The sequence below is a fragment of the Oncorhynchus masou genome, chromosome 5 (genome assembly GCF_036934945.1).
Source record: "Oncorhynchus masou masou isolate Uvic2021 chromosome 5, UVic_Omas_1.1, whole genome shotgun sequence".
NCBI lineage: Eukaryota > Metazoa > Chordata > Actinopteri > Salmoniformes > Salmonidae > Oncorhynchus > Oncorhynchus masou.
Window position 1 is genome coordinate 2,357,239 of NC_088216.1, and position 22,353 is coordinate 2,379,591.

General features: G+C 46.5%; 1 protein-coding gene across 1 annotated transcript in view; it reads right to left on the reverse strand.

Moving 5' to 3' along the window:
• Positions 1-18,498, reverse strand: part of LOC135530927 (protein disulfide-isomerase-like) — a 29,275-nt gene extending 10,777 nt beyond the window's left edge. The window contains exons 1-7 of the mRNA XM_064959097.1: positions 18,214-18,498; positions 7,953-8,153; positions 7,682-7,815; positions 4,686-4,823; positions 4,361-4,468; positions 645-770; positions 1-84 (exon numbers count right to left, since the gene is read on the reverse strand). The exon at positions 1-84 is cut by the window's left edge and continues 114 nt beyond it. Coding sequence (XP_064815169.1) covers positions 1-84; positions 645-770; positions 4,361-4,468; positions 4,686-4,823; positions 7,682-7,815; positions 7,953-8,153; positions 18,214-18,379 — 957 coding nt within the window. The 5' untranslated portion in view covers positions 18,380-18,498. The remainder of the gene's footprint in view (positions 85-644; positions 771-4,360; positions 4,469-4,685; positions 4,824-7,681; positions 7,816-7,952; positions 8,154-18,213) is intronic.
• Between the last annotated feature and the right edge of the window lie 3,855 nt (positions 18,499-22,353).

Sequence of the window (22,353 nt, forward strand, 5' to 3'; positions counted from 1 at the left end):
CGGAGCCTCACTCTCCCGGACACGGAAATACTCCAACATTCTACCATTCCTCGGCTCGTCCACATCTACCATCACAAATAATACCTGGAGAGGTGGAGAGGGGAGGGGAGGGTGGAGGTGGAGGGACGGAGTGGGGAGGGAGGAGGTGGAGGGACGGAGTGGGGAGGGAGGAGGTGGAGGGGCGGAGAGGGGAGGGGAGGGTGGAGGTGGAGGGACGGAGAGGGGAGGGTGGAGGTGGAGAGGGACGGAGAGGGGAGGGGGGTGGAGGTGGAGGGACGGAGAGGGGAGGGGAGGGTGGAGGTGGAGGGACGGAGAGGGGAGGGTGGAGGTGGAGGGACGGAGAGGTTAGGGAGGTAGGGAGGTAAGGAGGAGATGGAGCAGTGTGTATTATAGTAGTTGTGTTGTAGTACCTATCGTTCCCCTGTAGGGGGCAGCAGTGTGTATTATAGTAGTTGTGTTGTAGTACCTATCGTTCCCCTGTAGGGGGCAGCAGCAGTGTGTATTATAGTAGTTGTGTTGTAGTACCTGTCGTTCCCCTGTAGGGGGCAGCAGTGTGTATTATAGTAGTTGTGTTGTAGTACCTACCTTTCCCCTGTAGGGGGCAGCAGCAGTGTGTATTATAGTAGTTGTGTTGTAGTACCTACCTTTCCCCTGTAGGGGGCAGCAGCAGCCTGGAAGTCAGAGTAGACCGTCTGAAACCGTTCATCAGTCTTATTGACAAACAGAATGGCGTGATTTAACACTGGAGAGGAGAGGATACGGCTGGCAGTCTGGAGGGAGGGAGAGAGAGAACACCAAATAATGCATGCAGAGCAGAATTAGGCCGATACCCACTAATTATCAACATCCAGAAAAGAGCTGTTAAATACTACAACCACCTAAAAGGAAGCGATTCCCAAACATTCCACAACAAAGCCATCACCTACAGAGAGGTGAACCTGGGGAAGAGTCCCCTATGCAAGCTGGTCCTGGGGCTCTGTAGGGTGTGTTTGTGAACACAGCAGCACAATTAGACCCAACCAAATCATGAGAAAACAAAAAGATAATTACTTGTCACATTGGAAAGAACAAAAAAACAGAGCAAACTAGAATGCTCTTTGGCCCTAAACAGAGAGTACACAGTGGCAGAATACCTGTCCACTGTGACTGACCCAAACTTAAGGAAAGCTTTGACTATGTACAGACTCAGTGAGCATAGCCTTGCTATTGAGAAAGGCCGCTGTAGACAGACCTGGCTCTCAAGAGAAGACAGGCTATATGCTCACAGCCCACAAAATGAGGTGGAAACTGAGCTGCACTTCCTAACCTCCTGTCCAACGTATGACCATATTAGAGATACAAATTTCCCTCAGATTACACAGATCCACAAAAAATTTGAAAACAAATCCAATTTTGAAAAACTCCCATATCTACTGGGTGAAATACCACCGTCTGCCATCACAGCAGCAAGATTTGTGACCTGTTGCCATGAGAAAAGGGCAACCAGTGAAGAACAAACATCATTGTAAATACAACCCATATTTATGCTTATTTATTTTCCCTTGTGTACTTTAACCATTTGTACATTGTTAAAACACTGTATATATATTTGACATTTGTAATGTCTTTATTGTTTTGAAACTTCTGTATGTGTAATGTTTACTGTTAATTTTTATTGTTTATTTCACTTTTGTATATTATCTACCTCACTTGCTTTGGCAATGTTAACACATGTTTCCCATGCCAATAAAGCCCCTTGAATTGAATTGAATGGAATTTAGAGAGAGAGAGAGAGAGAGGGGGACTGGGAGAGAGAGTTAGAGAGAGAGAGTTAGAGAGAGAGATGGAGAGAGAGAGAGAGAGAGAGAGAGAGAGAGAGAGAGAGAGAGAGAGAGAGAGAGAGAGCGAGCGAGAGCGAGAGAGAGCGAGAGAGAGCGAGAGAGAGCGAGAGAGAGCGAGATATGTATCTCTGAAATCCCATGGTATTATTATCATAAGGGGTTAGCTACTGATTGGAGATTGTATGAGAGACTGCATCTGACCTGAAATCCCATGGTATTATTATCATAAGGGGTTAGCTACTGATTGGAGATTGTATGAGAGACTGCATCTGACCTGAAATCCCATGGTATTATTATCATAAGGGGTTAGCTACTGATTGGAGATTGTATGAGAGACTGCATCTGACCTGAAATCCCATGGTATTATTATCATAAGGGGTTAGCTACTGATCAGCTGCGGTCTTGAATTTGTAAATAACTGAAGTTTTGGAACTTCTTGCTTCTAAATCCAACGTGGACATTCTGATAAGGTCTGTAAATTGGTTGAATAATTCTGTGTTGGACTCTGATGTGTCTCTGTCTGGTTCTAATGTCTACAGATCAGACAGAATTGGCAGAGTCACTCTGGTTCTAATGTCTACAGATGTTCTAATGTTCTAATGTCTACGGATGTTCTAATGTTCTAATGTCTACAGATGTTCTAATGTTCTAATGTCTACAGATGTTCTAATGTTCTAATGTCTACGGATGTTCTAATGTTCTAATGTCTACAGAATTGGCAGCGGTGGGAGTGTTGCTATATTTACAAAGAACAATGCAAATGTTTCTATGTCTCTTGATGACTCTGTCCCTAAGCAGTTTGACTGACTGTCTCCTTAACTTGGTCATAATAACTAGCTGTGCTGCCCCTCTGTCCCTAAACAGTTTGACACTCTCCTGTCTAGTGGAGACGTTCAAAAGCGAATTATTTCAGACATTTTAAAGCTAGCTTGTGGAGACATTTTAAAGCTAGCTAGTTGAGACATTTTAAAGCTAGCTAGTGGAGACATTTTAAAGCTAGCTAGTGGAGACATTTTAAAGCTAGCTAGTGGAGACATTTTAAAGCTAGCTAGTGGAGACAATTTAAAGCTAGCTAGTGGAGACAATTTAAAGCTAGCTAGTGGAGACAATTTAAAGCTAGCTAGTGGAGACAATTTAAAGCTAGCTAGTGGAGACATTTTAAAGCTAGCTAGTGGAGACATTTCATGCTGAGGAATGACTTTACAAATCTCCATCTGTTACACATGCGTCTGGGCATTCCTTCTTAATTAAAATAGATTTTTTTGTTCTATGAATTTGTATATGCAGGGCTCTCTTTAAAAAAGACTAGTCTCACAGGTCTTAAACTTACAAATAATAATATAAATAATAAATAAACAAGACAGACCTCCTGAAATGTTCTTCCCACCAAAATTGAGTTAGACACTTTAAAGTGGAGACATTTTTAAGCTAGCTAGTGGAGATGTTTAAAAGCTAATTATTTCAAACATTTTAAAGCTAGCTTGTGGAGATGGTTTAGAGCTACCTAGTGGAGACATTTTAAAGCTAGCTAGTGGAGACATTTTAAAGCTAGCTAGTGGAGACATTTTAAAGCTAGCTAGTTGAGACATTTTAAAGCTAGCTAGTGGATACATTTTAAAGCTAGCTAGTGGAGACATTTTAAAGCTAGCTAGTTGAGACATTTTAAAGCTAGCTAGTGGAGACAATTTAAAGCTAGCTCGTTGAGACATTTTAAAGCTAGCTAGTGGAGACATTGTAAAGCTAGCTAGTGGAGACATTGTAAAGCTAGCTAGTGGAGACATTTTAAAGCTAGCTAGTTGAGACATTTTAAAGCTAGCTAGTGGAGACAATTTAAAGCTAGCTCGTTGAGACATTTTAAAGCTAGCTAGTGGAGACATTGTAAAGCTAGCTAGTGGAGACATTGTAAAGCTAGCTAGTGGAGACATTTTAAAGCTAGCTAGTGGAGACATTTTAAAGCTAGCTAGTGGAGACATTTTAAAGCTAGCTAGTGGAGACATTTTAAAGCTAGCTAGTGGAGACAGTTTAAAGCTAGCTAGTGGAGACAAGTTAAAGCTAGCTAGTGGAGACATTTTAAAGCTAGCTAGTGGAGACATTTTAAAGCTAGCTAGTGGAGACATTTTAAAGCTAGCTAGTGGAGACATTTTAAAGTTAGCTAGTGGAGACAGTTTAAAGCTAGCTAGTGGAGACATTTTAAAGCTAGCTAGTGGAGACAATTTAAAGCTAGCTAGTGGAGACATTTTAAAGCTAGCTAGTGGAGACATTTTAAAGCTAGTTACCTGAGACATTTTAAAGCTAGCTAGTGGAGACATTTTAAAGCTAGCTAGTGGAGACATTTTAAAGCTAGCTAGTGGAGACAATTTAAAGCTAGCTAGTGGAGACATTTTAAAGCTAGCTAATGGAGACATTAGACATCGTTGCGACATTTCACGCTGAGGAATGACTTTACAAACCTGCATCTGCTACACATACGTCTGGGCATTCCTTCCTGCGTCTGGGCATGTGTGTGTACGTATGAGTGTGTATTTTATGTGAGTGTATACCTGTCCGTTGTATTCAGTAACCAGCTCCAGTTGATGAACGGTGATGAAGGAAATGAGATCCTCTTTAGACATCTGACTGGTTACCTTCAATACCTGTACAGGGGTAGACTACACACACAGGTTACCTTCAATACCTGTACAGGGGTAGACTACACACACAGGTTACCTTCAATACCTGTACAAGGGTAGGGTAGGGTAGGATAGGATAGGGTGGGGTAGGGTAGGGTAGGGTAGGGTAGGGTAGGGTAGGGTAGGGTAGACCAGACCAGACCAGACCAGACCAGACCAGACAGACAGACAGACACAACTTCTGTCTCTGACTAACCTGTCGGACTAGCAGCACGGAGTCTTGTGTGATGTCATACTTCCTGAAGATGTCTTGGTTCCGGGTCACAGAGAAAGAGAGGTCAGGGACGTCAACGGCGGCGGCGTAGAAAACCTCCACACGACCCCGCTCCACGTCCTAGACAAACACAGAAACGTTTCAAATACTGTCTGGAGGGAGGTAGGGACGCTCCACGTCCTAGACAAACACAAACACAGAAACGTTTCAAATACTGTCTGGAGGGAGGTAGGGATGCTCCAGGTCCTAGACAAACACAGAAACGTTTCAAATACTGTCTGGAGGGAGGTAGGGACGCTCCACATCCTAGACAAACACAAACACAGAAACGTTTCAAATACTGTCTGGAGGGAGGTAGGGACGCTCCACGTCCTAGACAAACACAAACACAGAAACGTTTCAAATACTGTCTGGAGGGAGGTAGGGACGCTCCACGTCCTAGACAAACACAAACACAGAAACGTTTCAAATACTGTCTGGAGGGAGGTAGGGACGCTCCACGTCCTAGACAAACACAGAAATGTTTCAAATACTGTCTGGAGGGAGGTAGGGACGCTCCACGTCCTAGACAAACACAAACACAGAAACGTTTCAAATACTGTCTGGAGGGAGGTAGGGACGCTCCACGTCCTAGACAAACACAGAAATGTTTCAAATACTGTCTGGAGGGAGGTAGGGACGCTCCACGTCCTAGACAAACACAGAAATGTTTCAAATACTGTCTGGAGGGAGGTAGGGACGCTCCACGTCCTAGACAAACACAGAAACGTTTCAAATACTGTCTGGAGGGAGGTAGGGACGCTCCACGTCCTAGACAAACACAGAAATGTTTCAAATACTGTCTGGAGGGAGGTAGGGACGCTCCACGTCCTAGACAAACACAGAAATGTTTCAAATACTGTCTGGAGGGAGGTAGGGACGCTCCACGTCCTAGACAAACACAGAAACGTTTCAAATACTGTCTGGAGGGAGGTAGGGACGCTCCACGTCCTAGACAAACACAAACACAGAAACGTTTCAAATACTGTCTGGAGGGAGGTAGGGACGCGCCACGTCCTAGACAAACACAAACACAGAAACGTTTCAAATACTGTCTGGAGGGAGGTAGGGACGCTCCACGTCCTAGACAAACACAGAAACGTTTCAAATACTGTCTGGAGGGAGGTAGGGACGCTCCACGTCCTAGACAAACACAGAAACGTTTCAAATACTGTCTGGAGGGAGGTAGGGATGCTCCACGTCCTAGACGAACACAAAGGCTGGGGTTAGGGTTAAACTAAACCGAAGGTTAGGGTTAGGGTTAAACTGAACCGAAGGTTAGGGTTTAACTAAACCGAAGGTTATGGTTAGGGTTAAACTAAATCGAAGGTTCGGGTTTGGGTTAAACTAAACCGAAGGCTAGGGTTAGGGTTAAACTAAACTGAAGGTTAGGGTTAAACTAAACCGAAGGTTAGGGTTAGGGTTAAACTAAACCGAAGGTTAGGGTTAAACTAAATCGAAGGTTAGGGTTAGGGTTAAACTAAACCGAAGGTTAGGGTTAGGGTTAAACTAAACTGAAGGTTAGGGTTAGGGTTAAACTAAACCGAAGGTTTGGGTTAAACTAAACCGAAGGTTGGGGTTAAACTAAAACGAAGGTTGGGGTTAGGGTTAAACTAAACCGAAGGTTAGGGTTAGGGTTAAACTAAACCGAAGGTTCGGGTTAAACTAAACCGAAGGTTGGGGTTAGGGTTAAACTAAACCGAAGGTTAGGGTTAGGGTTAACCTAAACCGAAGGTTAGTGTTAAACTAAACCGAAGGTTAGGGTTAGGGTTAAACTAAACTGAAGGTTAGGGTTAAACTAAACTGAAGGTTAGGGTTAGGGTTAAACTAAACCGAAGGTTCGGGTTAAACTAAACCGAAGGTTGGGGTTTGGGTTAAACTAAACCGAAGGTTAGGGTTAGGGTTAAACTAAACCGAAGGTTAGGGTTAGGGTTAAACTAAACCAAAGGTTGGGGTTAGGGTTAAACTAAACCAAAGGTTGGGGTTAGGGTTAAACTAAACCGAAGGTTAGGGTTAAACTGAACCGAAGGTTAGGGTTAGGGTTAAACTAAACCGAAGGCTAGGGTTAGGGTTAAACTAAACTGAAGGTTAGGGTTAAACTAAACCAAAGGTTAGGGTTAGGGTTAAACTAAACCGAAGGTTAGGGTTAAACTAAACCGAAGGTTAGGGTTAGGGTTAAACTAAACCGAAGGTTAGGGTTAAACTAAACCGAAGGTTAGGGTTAGGGTTAAACTAAACCAAAGGTTAGGGTTAGGGTTAAACTAAACCGAATGTTAGGGTTTAACTAAACCGAAGGTTAGGGTTAGGGTTAAACTAAACTGAAGTTTAGGGTTAGGGTTAAACTAAACCGAAGGTTAGGGTTAGGGTTAAACTAAACCGAAGGTTAGGGTTAAACTAAACCGAAGGTTGGGGATAAACTAAACCGAAGGTTAGGGTTAAACTAAAACGAAGATTGGGGTTAGGGTTAAACTAAACCAAAGGTTAGGGTTGAACTAAACCGAAGGTTAGGGTTAAACTAAACCGAAGGTTGGGGTTAGGGTTAAACTAAACCGAAGGTTAGGGTTAGGGTTAAACTAAACCGAATGTTCGGGTTAAACTAAACCGAAGGTTGGGGTTAGGGTTAAACTAAACCAAAGTTTGGTGTTAGGGTTAAACTAAACCAAAGTTTTGGGTTAGGGTTAAACTAAACCGAATGTTAGGGTTAAACTAAACCGAAGGTTAGGGTTAGGGTTAAACTAAACCGAAGGTTAGGGTTAAACTAAACCGAAGGTCTGTTCTACAAATGTATTTACTCCAGTCTGGATCAGAGGGAATGGCTGTCTGTGTGTCTGTCCCTCTGAGCACCCTCTAGGGTCGTCCGCTAGGGGTTGTTGAGGTCGCACACACATCACAGGTACAGGACAGGAAGTACTACAGGCCCAACAGGAAGGGGATGTCACCTTAAACAGTCCGAGAACAACCATCTCCTCTGAGGCGACGAAGCGATCTGATTGGTTCAGGTCAGTGATGATGTCAGCGCTAGGTCCCGCCCTCCTCTTTAGCCACGTTACGATGGAGGCCGAACTCTGGAAAACTGACAGGGGGGAGAGAGAGAGATGTGTGTGTGTGTGTGTGTGTGTGTGTGTGTGTGTGTGTGTGTGTGTGTGTGTGTGTGTGTGTGTGTAATGTGTGTAATGTGTGTGTGTGTAATGTGTGTGTGTGTGTGTGTACCTGGGCAGGGTACAGGGTTGTGTCTGTCTCCTGATAGGTAGAGCCGTAGAGGGGGTGGAGTCGTGGCGTTCAGTTCCTTGGTCAGATTGGTTTCCTTGGAGACGTCGACTATGCCCAGTTTCACCTCCGAGCCAATCAGCTGCTCCGCGGCTCCACGGAACGCCAACGCCAGCCGCTGGGAATCCCCAGAGAGAGGAGCGACTACACACACACACACACATTACACACACATTACACTCACATTACACACACACTCACATTACACACACATTACACACATTACACACACACACACTCACATTACACACACACATTACACACACACATTACACACACACATTACACAGACACACACACACACATTACACACACATTGTACACACACACATTACACACACACACACATTACACACACACACACATTACACACACACACATTACACACACATTACACACACACACATATTGTATACACATTACACACACACATTACACACACATTACACACACACACAATACACAGACAATACACACACACACACATTAAACACACATCACACACACACATTACACACACACAAACATTACACACACAATACACACATTACACACACAATACACACATTACACACACATTACACACACACACACACACACACACACACACACACACACACACACACACACACACACACACACACACACACACACACACACACACACAAATTACACACACACACATTACACACACATTACACACACATTACACACACATTACACACACACTCACATTACACACACATTACACACATTACACACACACACACTCACATTACACACACACATTACACACACACATTACACACACACATTACACACACACATTACACAGACACACACACACACATTACACACACATTGTACACACACACATTACACACACACACACATTACACACACACACACACACACATTACACACACATTACACACACACACATATTGTATACACATTGCACACACACATTACACACACATTACACACACACACAATACACAGACAATACACACACACACACATTAAACACACATCACACACACACATTACACACACACAAACATTACACACACAATACACACATTACACACACAATACACACATTACACACACATTACACACACACATTACACACACACACATTACACACACACACACACACACACACACACATTACACACACACACACACACACATTACACACACATTACACACACACACATTACACACAAATTACACACACATTACACACACATTACACACACACACACACATTACACACACACACATTACACACACACACATTACACATTAACATTGTGACCTGTACACTCGTTGGTTGGCCCTCGCTTCATACTCGTCGCCAAACCCACTAGCTACAGGTTATCTACAAGTCTCTGCTAGGTAAAGCCCCGCCTTATCTCAGCTCACTGGTCACCAGAGCAGCACCCACCCGTAGCACGCGCTCCAGCAGGTATATCTCACTGGTCACCAGAGCAGCACCCACCCGTAGCACGCGCTCCAGCAGGTATATCTCACTGGTCACCAGAGCAGCACCCACCCGTAGCACGCGCTCCAGCAGGTAGATCTCACTGGTCACCCCCAAAGCCAATTCCTCCTTTGGCCGTCTTTCCTTCCAGTTCTCTGCTGCCAATGATTGGAACGAAAAATGTCTGAAGCTGGAGACTCACATCTCCCTCACTAACTTTAAGCATCAGCTGTCAGAGCAGCTTACAGATCACTGCACCTGTACACAGCTCATCTGTAAAAAGCCCATCTATCTACCTACCTCATCCCCATACAGTATTTATTCATTTATCTTGCTCCTTTGCACCCCAGTATCTCTACTTGCACATTCATCTTCTGCACATCAATCACTCCAGTGTTTAATTGCTAAATTATAATTATTTTGCCACTATGGCCTACTTATTGCCTTACCTCCCTTATCCTACCTCATTTGCACACACTGTATATAGACCTTTTATTTTTCTACTGTGTTATTGATTGTTTGTTTGTTTACTCCATGTGTAACTCTGTTGTTGTCTGTTCACACTGCTATGCTTTATCTTGGCCAGGTCACAGTTGCAAATGAGAACTTGTCTACCTGGTTAAATGAAGGTGAATATATATATATATAACTACTACTATGACCCCATATAACTACAACTACTAAGTCCCCAGAAACAATATATATACAAAAGTATCTGGACACCCCTTCAAATGAGTGGATGAGTCTATTTCCGCACACAGCCACGTAATCTCCATAGACAAACATTGGCAGTAGAATGGAGCTCAGTGACTTTCAACGTGGCAATGTCACATGATGCCTCCTTTCCAACAAGTCAGTCCGTCACATTTCTGCCCTGCTAGAGCTGCCCTGCTAGAGCTGCCCTGCTAGAGCTGTCCTGCTAGAGCTTCCCTGCTAGAGCTGTCCTGCTAGAGCTTCCCTGCTAGAGCTGTCCTGCTAGAGCTTCCCTGCTAGAGCTGCCCTGCTAGAGCTGTCCTGCTAGAGCTTCCCTGCTAGAGCTGCCCCCCGGTCAACTGTTAGTGCTGTTCTTGTGAAGTGGAAACATTTGGGAGCAACAACAGCTCAGCCTTGAAGTGGTAGGCCACACAAGCTCACAGAACAGAACCACCCAGTGCTGAAGAGTGTAGAGAGTAAAAAAATCATTAAAATCATCTTTCCACGGTTAGATCACTCACTACCACGGTTACATCTCGGTTACATCCCTCACTACCACGGTTACATCACTCACTACCACGGTTACATCACTCACAACCACGGTTACATCCCTCACTACCACGGTTACATCACTCACTACCACGGTTACATCACTCACTACCACGGTTACATCACTCACAACCACGGTTACATCACTCACTACCACGGTTACATCACTCACTACCACGGTTACATCAATCACTACCACGGTTACATCAATCACTACCACGGTTACATCACTCACTACCACGGTTACATCACTCACTACCACAGTTACATCACTCACTACCACTGTTACATCACGGTTACATCACTCACTACCACGGTTACATCACTCACTACCACGGTTACATCACTCACTACCACGGTTACATCACTCACTACCACGGTTCCATCATGGTTACATCACTCCAAACTGCCTTTGGTAGCAACGTCAACACAAGAACTCTTCGTCGGGAGCTTCATGAAATGAGTTTCCATGACCGAGCAGCCGCACACAAGCCTGAGATCACCATGAGCATCGACTGGAGTGGTGTGAAGCTCGTGGCCTTTGGACTGGAGCGTTCTATGGGGTGATGAATCACGCTTCACCATCTGGCAGCCCGACGGACACATCTTTGTTTGGGGAATGCCAGGAGAACGCTATCTGCCTGGATACAGAGTGCAAACTGTAAAGTTTGGTGGAGGAGGAATAATGGACTGGAACTGTTTTTCATGGTTCGGGCTTGGTCCCTTCATTCCAGTGAAGGGAAATCTTAATGCTCCAGCATACAATGACATTCTAGACGATTCTGCTCTTTCAACTTTGTGGCAACAGTTTGGGGAAGGCTCTTTCCTGTTTCAGCAAACACTGCTACTCCTACTGCTCTCTCTTCGTCCGCCCACGTGTTCTCGCACACCCCGAGAGCTTCTGGTCAGCGGGGTGGTGGCACCGGGATCCTCATCTCTCCCAAGTGGTCATTCTCTCTCTCTCCCCTTACCCATCTATCTATCGCCTCCTTTGAATTCCATGCTGTCACAGTTACCAGCCCTTTCAAGCTTAACATTCTTATCATTTATCGCCCTCCAGGTTCCCTCGGAGAGTTCATCAATGAGCTTGATGCCTTGATAAGCTCCTTTCCTGAGGACGGCTCACCTCTCACAGTCCTGGGCGACTTTAACCTCCCCACGTCTACCTTTGACTCATTCCTCTCTGCCTCCTTCTTTCCACTCCTCTCCTCTTTTGACCTCACCCTCTCACCTTCCCCCCTACTCACAAGGCAGGCAATACGCTCGACCTCATCTTTACTAGATGCTGTTCTTCCACTAACCTCACTGCAACTCCCCTCCAAGTCTCCGACCACTACCTTGTATCCTTTTCCCTCTCGCTCTCATCCAACACTTCCCACACTGCCCCTACTCGGATGGTATCGCGCCGTCCCAACCTTCGCTCTCTCTCCCCCGCTACTCTTTCCTCTTCCATCCTTTCATCTCTTCCCTCTGCTCATACCTTCTCCAACCTTTCTCCTGACTCTGCCTCCTCAACCCTCCTCTCTTCCCTTTCTGCATCCTTTGACTCTCTATGTCCCCTATCCTCCAGGCCGGCTCGGTCCTCCCCTCCCGCTCCGTGGCTCGATGACTCATTGCGAGCTCACAGAACAGAGCTCCGGGCAGCCGAGCGGAAATGGAGGAAAACTCGCCTCCCTGCGGACCTGGCATCCTTTCACTCCCTCCTCTCTACATTTTCCTCCTCTGTCTCTGCTGCTAAAGCCACTTTCTACCACTCTAAATTCCAAGCATCTGCCTCTAACCCTAGGAAGCTCTTTGCCACCTTCTCCTCCCTTCTGAATCCTCCTCCCCCTCCCCCCCCTCCTCCCTCTCTGCAGATGACTTCGTCAACCATTTTGAAAAGAAGGTCGACGACATCCGATCCTCGTTTGCTAAGTCAAACGACACCGCTGGTTCTGCTCACACTGCCCTACCCTGTGCTCTGACCTCTTTCTCCCCTCTCTCTCCAGATGAAATCTCGCTTCTTGTGACGGCCGGCCGCCCAACAACCTGCCCGCTCGACCCTATCCCCTCCTCTCTCCTCCAGACCATTTCCGGGGACCTTCTCCCTTACCTCACCTCGCTCATCAACTCATCCCTGACCGCTGGCTACGTCCCTCCCGTCTTCAAGAGAGCGAGAGTTGCACCCCTTCTGAAGAAACCTACACTCGATCCCTCCGATGTCAACAACTACAGACCAGTATCCCTTCTTTCTTTTCTCTCCAAAACTCTTGAACGTGCCGTCCTTGGCCAGCTCTCCCTCTATCTCTCTCAGAATGACCTTCTTGATCCAAATCAGTCAGGTTTCAAGACTAGTCATTCAACTGAGACTGCTCTTCTCTGCATCACGGAGGCGCTCCGCACTGCTAAAGCTAACTCTCTCTCCTCTGCTCTCATCCTTCTAGACCTATCGGCTGCCTTCGATACTGTGAACCATCAGATCCTCCTCTCCACCCTCTCCGAGTTGGGCATCTCCGGCGCGGCCCACGCTTGGATTGCGTCCTACCTGACAGGTCGCTCCTACCAGGTGGCGTGGCGAGAATCTGTCTCCCTCGCCACGCGCTCTCACCACTGGTGTCCCCCAGGGCTCTGTTCTAGGCCCTCTCCTATTCTCGCTATACACCAAGTCACTTGGCTCTGTCATAACCTCACATGGTCTCTCCTATCATTGCTATGCAGACGACACACAATTAATCTTCTCCTTTCCCCCTTCTGATGACCAGGTGGCGAATCGCATCTCTGCATGTCTGGCAGACATATCAGTGTGGATGACGGATCACCACCTCAAGCTGAACCTCGGCAAGACGGAGCTGCTCTTCCTCCCGGGGAAGGACTGCCCGTTCCATGACCTCGCCATCACGGTTGACAACTCCATTGTGTCCTCCTCCCAGAGCGCTAAGAACCTTGGCGTGATCCTGGACAACACCCTGTCGTTCTCAACCAACATCATGGCGGTGGCCCGTTCCTGTAGGTTCATGCTCTACAACATCCGCAGAGTACGACCCTGCCTCACACAGGAAGCGGCGCAGGTCCTAATCCAGGCACTTGTCATCTCCCGTCTGGATTACTGCAACTCGCTGTTGGCTGGGCTCCCTGCCTGTGCCATTAAACCCCTACAACTCATCCAGAACGCCGCAGCCCGTCTGGTGTTCAACCTTCCCAAGTTCTCTCACGTCACCCCGCTCCTCCGCTCTCTCCACTGGCTTCCAGTTGAAGCTCGCATCCGCTACAAGACCATGGTGCTTGCCTACGGAGCTGTGAGGGGAACGGCACCGCAGTACCTCCAGGCTCTGATCAGGCCCTACACCCAAGCAAGGGCACTGCGTTCATCCACCTCTGGCCTGCTCGCCTCCCTACCATTGAGGAAGTACAGTTCCCGCTCAGCCCAGTCAAAACTGTTCGCTGCTCTGGCCCCCCAATGGTGGAACAAACTCCCTCACGACGCCAGGACAGCGGAGTCAATCACCACCTTCCGGAGACACCTGAAACCCCACCTCTTCAAGGAATACCTAGGATAGGATAAGTAATCCTTCTCACCCCCCCCCTTAATGACTTAGATGCACTATTGTAAAGTGGCTGTTCCACTGGATGTCAGAAGGTGAATTCACCAATTTGTAAGTCGCTCTGGATAAGAGCGTCTGCTAAATGACTTAAATGTAAATGTAAATGTAATGCCTCCGTGCACAAACCGAGGTCCATACAGAAATGTTTTGTAGGGATCAGTGTGGAAGAACTTGACTGGCCTGCACAGAGCCCTGACCTCAACCCCATCGAACACTTTTGGGATGAATTGAATTGCCGACTGCGAACCAGGTCTAATCGCCCAACATCAGTGCCCGACCTCACTAATGCTCTTGTGGCTGAATGGAAACAAGTCCCCTCAGCAATGTTCCAACATCTAGTGGAAAGCCTTCCCTGAAGAGTGGAGGCTGTTATAGCAGCAATGTTCCAACAACTAGTAGAAAGCCTTCCCAGAAGAGTGGAGGCTGTTATAGCAGCAATGTTCCAACATCTAGTGGAAAGCCTTCCCAGAAGAGTGGAGGCTGTTATAGCAGCAATGTTCCAACATCTAGTGGAAAGCCTTCCTAGAAGAGTGGAGGCTGTTATAGCAGCAATGTTCCTACATCTAGTGGAAAGCCTTCCCAGAAGAGTGGAGGCTGTTATAGCAGCAATGTTCCTACATCTAGTGGAAAGCCTTCCCAGAAGCCTGGAGGCTGTTATAGCAGCAATGTTCCAACATCTAGTGGAAAGCCTTCCTAGAAGAGTGGAGGCTGTTATAGCAGCAATGTTCCTACATTTAGTGGAAAGCCTTCCCAGAAGAGTGGAGGCTGTTATAGCAGCAACGTTCCTACATCTAGTGGAAAGCCTTCCCAGAAGCCTGGAGGCTGTTATAGCAACAATGTTCCAACATCTAGTGGAAAGCCTTCCCAGAAGAGTGGAGGCTGTTATAGCAGCAATGTTCCTACATCTAGTGGAAAGCCTTCCCAGAAGAGAGGAGGCTGTTATAGCAGCAATGTTCCTACATCTAGTGGAAAGCCTTCCCAGAAGAGTGGAGGCTGTTATAGCAGCAACGTTCCTACATCTAGTGGAAAGCCTTCCCAGAAGAGTGGAGGCTGTTATAGCAGCAATGTTCCTACATCTAGTGGAAAGCCTTCCCAGAAGAGTGGAGGCTGTTATAGCAACAATGTTCCTACATCTAGTGGAAAGCCTTCCCAGAAGAGTGGAGGCTGTTATAGCAGCAATGTTCCTACATCTAGTGGAAAGCCTTCCCAGAAGAGTGGAGGCTGTTATATCAGCAAAAGGGGGCCATCTCCATAATAATGCCCATGATGTTGGAATGAGATGTTTGATGAGCAGGTGTCCACATACTTTTGGTCATGTAGTGTAAATACCACCACTATGACCCCATATTAAAAGCCTGGTCATGGCAGTCAGTAGAATCAGATGATTGGTAGAATCAGTTCGTTTGGAACAACAGCCTGCACTAAAACCAGCCCTCTGCTGATTGGTTCCAGTACCAGGCTGGATGTGTAGGGGGTTTAGGGTTAACACCAGCCCTCTGCTGATTGGTTCCAGTACCAGGCTGGATGTGTAGGGGGTTTAGGGTTAACACCAGCCCTCTGCAGATTGGTTCCAGTACCAGGCTGGATGTGTAGGGGGTTTAGGGTTAACACCAGCCCTCTGCTGATTGGTTCCAGTACCAGGCTGGATGTGTAGGGGGTTTAGGGTTAACACCAGCCCTCTGCTGATTGGTTCCAGTACCAGGCTGGATGTGTAGGGGGTTCAGGGTTAACACCAGCCCTCTGCTGATTGGTTCCAGTACCAGGCTGGATGTGTAGGGGGTTTAGGGTTAACACCAGCCCTCTGCTGATTGGTTCCAGTACCAGGCTGGATGTGTAGGGGGTTTAGGGTTAACACCAGCCCTCTGCTGATTGGTTCCAGTACCAGGCTGGATGTGTAGGGGGTTTAGGGTTAACACCAGCCCTCTGCTGATTGGTTCCAGTACCAGGCTGGATGTGTAGGGGGTTTAGGGTTAACACCAGCCCTCTGCTGATTGGTTCCAGTACCAGGCTGGATGTGTAGGGGGTTTAGGGTTAACACCAGCCCTCTGCTGATTGGTTCCAGTACCAGGCTGGATGTGTAGGGGGTTTAGGGTTAACACCAGCCCTCTGCTGATTGGTTCCAGTACCAGGCTGGTTAGTACTAGCTACAGTACTCAGGGTTTGTATTAGCTATAGTACTTAGGTTTAAAGGTTACGGGGTTAGAAGGTAGTAGCTACAGTACTCAGGGTTAAAGGTTAGGGGGTTAGAGGGTAGTAGCTACAGTACTCAGGGTTAGTATTAGCTACTGTACTCAGTGTTAAAGGTTAGAGGGTTAGTGTTAGCTACAGTACTCAGGGTTAAAGGTTAGAGGGTTAGTATTAGCTATAGTACTCAGGGTTAGTATTATCTATAGTACTCAGGGTTAGTATTAGCTATAGTACTCAGGGTTAAAGGTTAGGGGGTTAGAGGGTAGTAGCTACAGTTCTCAGGGTTAAAGGTTAGAGGGTTAGTAGTATCTACAATAGTCAGGGTTAAAGGTTACAGGGTTAGTATTAGCTACAGTACTCTGGGTTAAATGTTTGAGGGTTAATATTAGCTACAGTACTCAGGGTTAAATGTTAGAGAGTTAGTATTAGCTACAGTACTCAGGGTTAAAGGTTAGAGGGTTAGTATTAGCTACAGTACTGAGGGTTAAATGTTAGAGGGTTAGTATTAGCTACAGTACTCAGGGTTAAATGTTAGAGGGTTAGTATTTGCTACAGTACTCAGGGTTAAAGGTTAGAGGGTTAGTATTAGCTACAGTACTCAGGGTTAGTATTAGCTACAGTACTCAGGGTTAAAGGTTAGGGGGTTAGGGGGTTAGTATTAGCTACAATACTCAGGGTTAAAGGTTAGAGGGTTAGTATTAGCTACAGTACTCAGGGTTAAATGTTAGTGTGTTAGTATTAGCTATAGTACTCAGGGTTAAAGGTTAGGGGGTTAGTATTAGCTACAGTACTCAGGGTTAGTATTAGCTATAGTACTCAGGGTTAGTATAAGCTACAGTACTCAGGGTTAGTATTAGCTACAGTACTCAGGGTTAAAGATTAGGGGGTTAGAGGGTTAGTATTATCTATAGTACTCAGGGTTAAAGGTTAGAGGGTTAGTATTAGCTACAGTACTCAGGATTAAAGGCTAGAGGGTTAGTATTAGCTACAGTACTCAGGGTTAGTATTAGCTACAGTACTCAGGGTTTAAAGGTTAGGGGGTTAGAGGGTAGTAGCTACAGTACTCAGGGTCAGTATTAGCTACAGCACTCAGGGTAAAAGGTTAGTGTGTTAGTATTAGCTATAGTACTCAGGGTTAAAGGTTCGGGGGTTAGAGGGTAGTAGCTACAGTACACAGGGTCAGTATTAGCTACAGTACTCAGGGTTAAAGGTTAGAGGGTTAGTATTATCTATAGTACTCAGGGTTAAAAGTTAGAGGGTTAGTATTAGCTACAGTACTCAGGGTTAAAGGTTAGGGGGTTAGTATTAGCTATAGTACTCAGGGTTAAAGGTTAGAGGGTTAGTATTAGCTATAGTACTCAGGGTTAAAGGTTAGGGGGTTAGTATTAGCTACAGTACTCAGGGTTAAAGGTTAGGGGGTTAGAGGATAGTAGCTACAGTACTCAGGGTTAGTATTAGCTACGGTACTCAGTGTTAAAGGTTAGAGGGTTAGTATTAGCTACAGTACTCAGGGTTAGTATTAGCTACAGTACTCAGGGTTAAAGGTTAGAGGGTTAGTATTAGCTACAGTACTCAGGGTTAGTATTAGCTACAGTACTCAGGGTTAAAGGTTAGAGGGTTAGTATTAGCTACAGTACTCAGGGTTAGTATTAGCTACAGTACTCAGGGTTAAAGGTAAGGGGGTTAGAGGGTTAGGGTTACTTACAAAAGTGCACCAGCAGCTGTTTGTTTTGTTTGAGAGCTCGGTTAAAGTTGTCCTTCTTCAACAGCAGAACCCCGTTCTCCTCCGGGAGAGAGGTAGAGCTGTCACCGGCAACAGAGAGGCTCAGACAGCAGAGAGTCACACACAGCAGCAGTAGTGTCCTCATCATAGTGATTCACAGTGGGACTGACTCTCACACAGAGGAGGTCTGGGAACTGACTCTCACACAGAGGAGGTCTGGGAACTGACTCTCACACAGAGGAGGTCTGGGTCTGGGGACTGTGTGTGTCTGTGTGTAGTGTGTGTGTGTGCGTGCTGCTGAGGGGAACGTAAGGTAGGGCTGATAAGAAACGTGTACTTTGATGCCGCTGATAACAGCCCCTCTCCGCTTGTGTGTGTGTGTGTGTGTGATAGAGATGGGTGTGTGTCTGTGTGTGTGTGTGTGAGAGAGATGGGTGTGTGTGTGTGTGTGTGTGTGTGTGAGAGATGGGTGTGTGTCTGTGTGTGTGTGTGTGTGTGTGTGTGTGTGTGTGTGTGTGTGTGTGAGAGAGATGGGTGTGGTGTGTGTGTGTGTTTCTGCTGAGCCGTTAGTTTAAGAATTCTTTATCATAGTTGGCACAGATACACTACAGTTGTCGACAGCCAACTAACACACTCCTATCAGGTGTAACTCACTATGAGTATATCAAACACACTCTGCACTCACACACGGCTGATATCTGAGTATTACCAATCAGTGTTTATGAGCCAGAGAGGCTGATGGGAATGCAAGGTGACCGCAGACACACCGCTGCAGTGAAACCCTGGGAAGTCAGACAAAGGTGGGCGGAGTCCGGCTGACCGGGTTTGAACAACACGTCCTTCTGACTGTGTTAGCCTGCTGAACTAAAGGCATCACCAGACTGTGTTAGCCTGCTGAACTAAAGACATCACCAGACTGTGTTAGCCTGCTGAACTAAAGACATCACCAGACTGTGTTAGCCTGCTGAACTAAAGACATCACCAGACTGTGTTAGCCTGCTGAACTAAAGACATCACCAGACTGTGTTAGCCTGCTGAACTAAAGGCATCACCAGACTGTGTTAGCCTGCTGAACTAAAGGCATCACCAGACTGTGTTAGCCTGCTGAACTAAAGACATCACCAGACTGTGTTAGCCTGCTGAACTAAAGACATCACCAGACTGTGTTAGCCTGCTGAACTAAAGGCATCACCAGACTGTGTTAGCCTGCTGAACTAAAGACATCACCAGACTGTGTTAGCCTGCTGAACTAAATACATCACCAGACTGTGTTAGCCTGCTGAACTAAAGACATCACCAGACTGTGTTAGCCTGCTGAACTAAAGACATCACCAGACTGTGTTAGCCTGAGGAACTAAAGACATCACCAGACTGTGCTAGCCTGCTGAACTAAAGACATCACCAGACTGTGTTAGCCTGATGAACTAAATACATCACCAGACTGTGTTAGCCTGCTGAACTAAAGGCATCACCAGACTGTGTTAGCCTGCTGAACTAAAGGCATCACCAGACTGTGTTAGCCTGCTGAACTAAAGGCATCACCAGACTGTGTTAGCCTGCTGAACTAAAGGCATCACCAGACTGTGTTAGCCTGCTGAACTAAAGGCATCACCAGACTGTGTTAGCCTGCTGAACTAAAGGCATCACCAGACTGTGTTAGCCTGCTGAACTAAATACATCACCAGACTGTGTTAGCCTGCTAAAGACATCACCAGACTGTGTTAGCCTGCTGAACTAAAGACATCACCAGACTGTGTTAGCCTGTTGAACTAAAGGCATCACAAGACTGTGTTAGCCTGCTGAACTAAAGGCATCACAAGACTGTGTTAGCCTGTTGAACTAAAGGCATCACCAGACTGTGTTAGCCTGCTGAACTAAAGACATCACCAGACTGTGTTAGCCTGTTGAACTAAAGGCATCACCAGACTGTCTTAGCCTGCTGAAATAAAGACATCACCAGACTGTGTTAGCCTGCTGAACTAAAGACATCACCAGACTGTGTTAGCCTGCTGAACTAAAGACATCACCAGACTGTGTTAGCCTGCTGAACTAAAGACATCACCAGACTGTGTTAGCCTGCTAAACTAAAGGCACTAGTCCAACACACTAAACACTAGGCTACCTGCTGGTTACTAGTCCAACGCTCCAACCACTAGGCTACCTGCTGGTTACTAGTCCAACGCTCTAACCACTAGGCTACCTGCTGGTTACTAGTCCAACGCACTAACCACTAGGCTACCTGCTGGTTACTAGTCCAACTCTCTAACCACTAGGCTACCTGCTGGTTACTGGTCCAACACTCTAACCACTAGACTACCTGCTGGTTACTAGTCCAACGCTAACCACTAGGCTAATTGCTGGTTACTGGTCCAATGCTCCAACCACTAGGCTACCTGCCTCTAACCACTGGGTTACCTGCTGGTTACTCGTCCAATGCTCCAACCACTAGGCTACCTGCTGGTTACTAGTCCAACGCTCTAACCACTAGGCTACCTGCTGGTTACTAGTCCAATGCTAACCACTAGGCTACCTGCTGGTTACTAGTCCAATGCTAACCACTAGGCTACCTGCTGTTTACTGGTCCAACACGCTAACCACTAGACTACCTGCTGGTTACTCGTCCAACGCTCTAACCACTAGGCTACCTGCTGGTTACTGGACCAACACGCTAACCACTAGACTACCTGCTGGTTACTAGTCCAGATGTTCATAGGTGGTCAAAGTAGCTGATTCGTGTCAAAAGTTACAGAGAAAGTTGAAAATGGAGATGTCACTATGGGGAGCTTTAGAAACCCGAGGAAATGACAAGAAAAACAGCCCCAGAACATTATTCCTCCTCCACCAAACTTTACAAATGCACTATGCATTGGGGCAGGTAGTGTTCTCCACCAAACTTTACAAATGCACTATGCATTGGGGCGGGTAGTGTTCTCCACCAAACTTTACAAATGCACTATGCATTGGGGCAGGTAGCGTTCTCCACCAAACTTTACAAATGCACTATGCATTGGGGCAGGTAGCGTTCTCCACCAAACTTTACAAATGCACTATGCATTGGGGCAGGTAGCGTTCTCCACCAAACTTTACAAATGCACTATGCATTGGGGCAGGTAGCGTTCTCCACCAAACTTTACAAATGCACTGTGCATTGGGGCAGGTAGTGTTCTCCACCAAACTTTACAAATGCACTATGCATTGGGGCAGGTAGTGTTCTCCACCAAACTTTACAAATGCACTATGCATTGGGGCGGGTAGCGTTCTCCACCAAACTTTACAAATGCACTACGCATTGGGGCGGGTAGCGTTCTCCACCAAACTTTACAAATGCACTATGCATTGGGGCAGGTAGCGTCTCCTGGCATCCAAACCCAGTTTCTTCCTTCGAACTGCCAGATGGTGAAGCGTGATTCATCACTCCAGAGAACACGTTTCCACTGCTCCAGAGTCCAATGGAGGCGAGCTTCACACCACTCCAGCCGACGGTTGGCTTCGCGCATGGTGATCTTAGGCTTACGTGTGGCTGCTCGCCAATGGAATCCCATTTCATGAAGCTCCCAATGAAGAGTCATTTTGCTGATGTTGCTTCCAGAGGCAGTTTGGAAACTCGGTAGTGAGTGTTGTCAACCGAGGACAGACAATTTCTAAGAGTTACGCTCTCGTTCCCGTTCTGTGAGCTTGTGTGGACTACCACATTGCTGCTGAGCCGTTGTTGCTCCGAGGCGTTTCCGGATCAAACAGGGATATATTGAAAGGAGAATCGAAGGCCCCAGATCGTACAGGGATATATTGAAAGGAGAATCGAAGGCCCCAGGAATCTGATCATACAGATGTGAAAACACCACTCGCTTGTACAGCAATGAAAGAAATCAACAGGGGGTGTTGGGTGATGCTGTCAGCACCGCCCTTTAAATACATCACTCACTGCTCACCACACATGCCTTAAAGTACGTTCCAGAATAGGAGAAACGTGCCGTTCTAATGGCTACGCAACGCAGTGAACTGAACGCAACCCATGATCCCTCATTCTACGCTGGTCGTCGGGGGTTGTGAAATTAAAGATTAACCCTAGTTACAGCAGAGGTGTCTATGGTTACATTATAGACCAACCCTACCGCAACATTC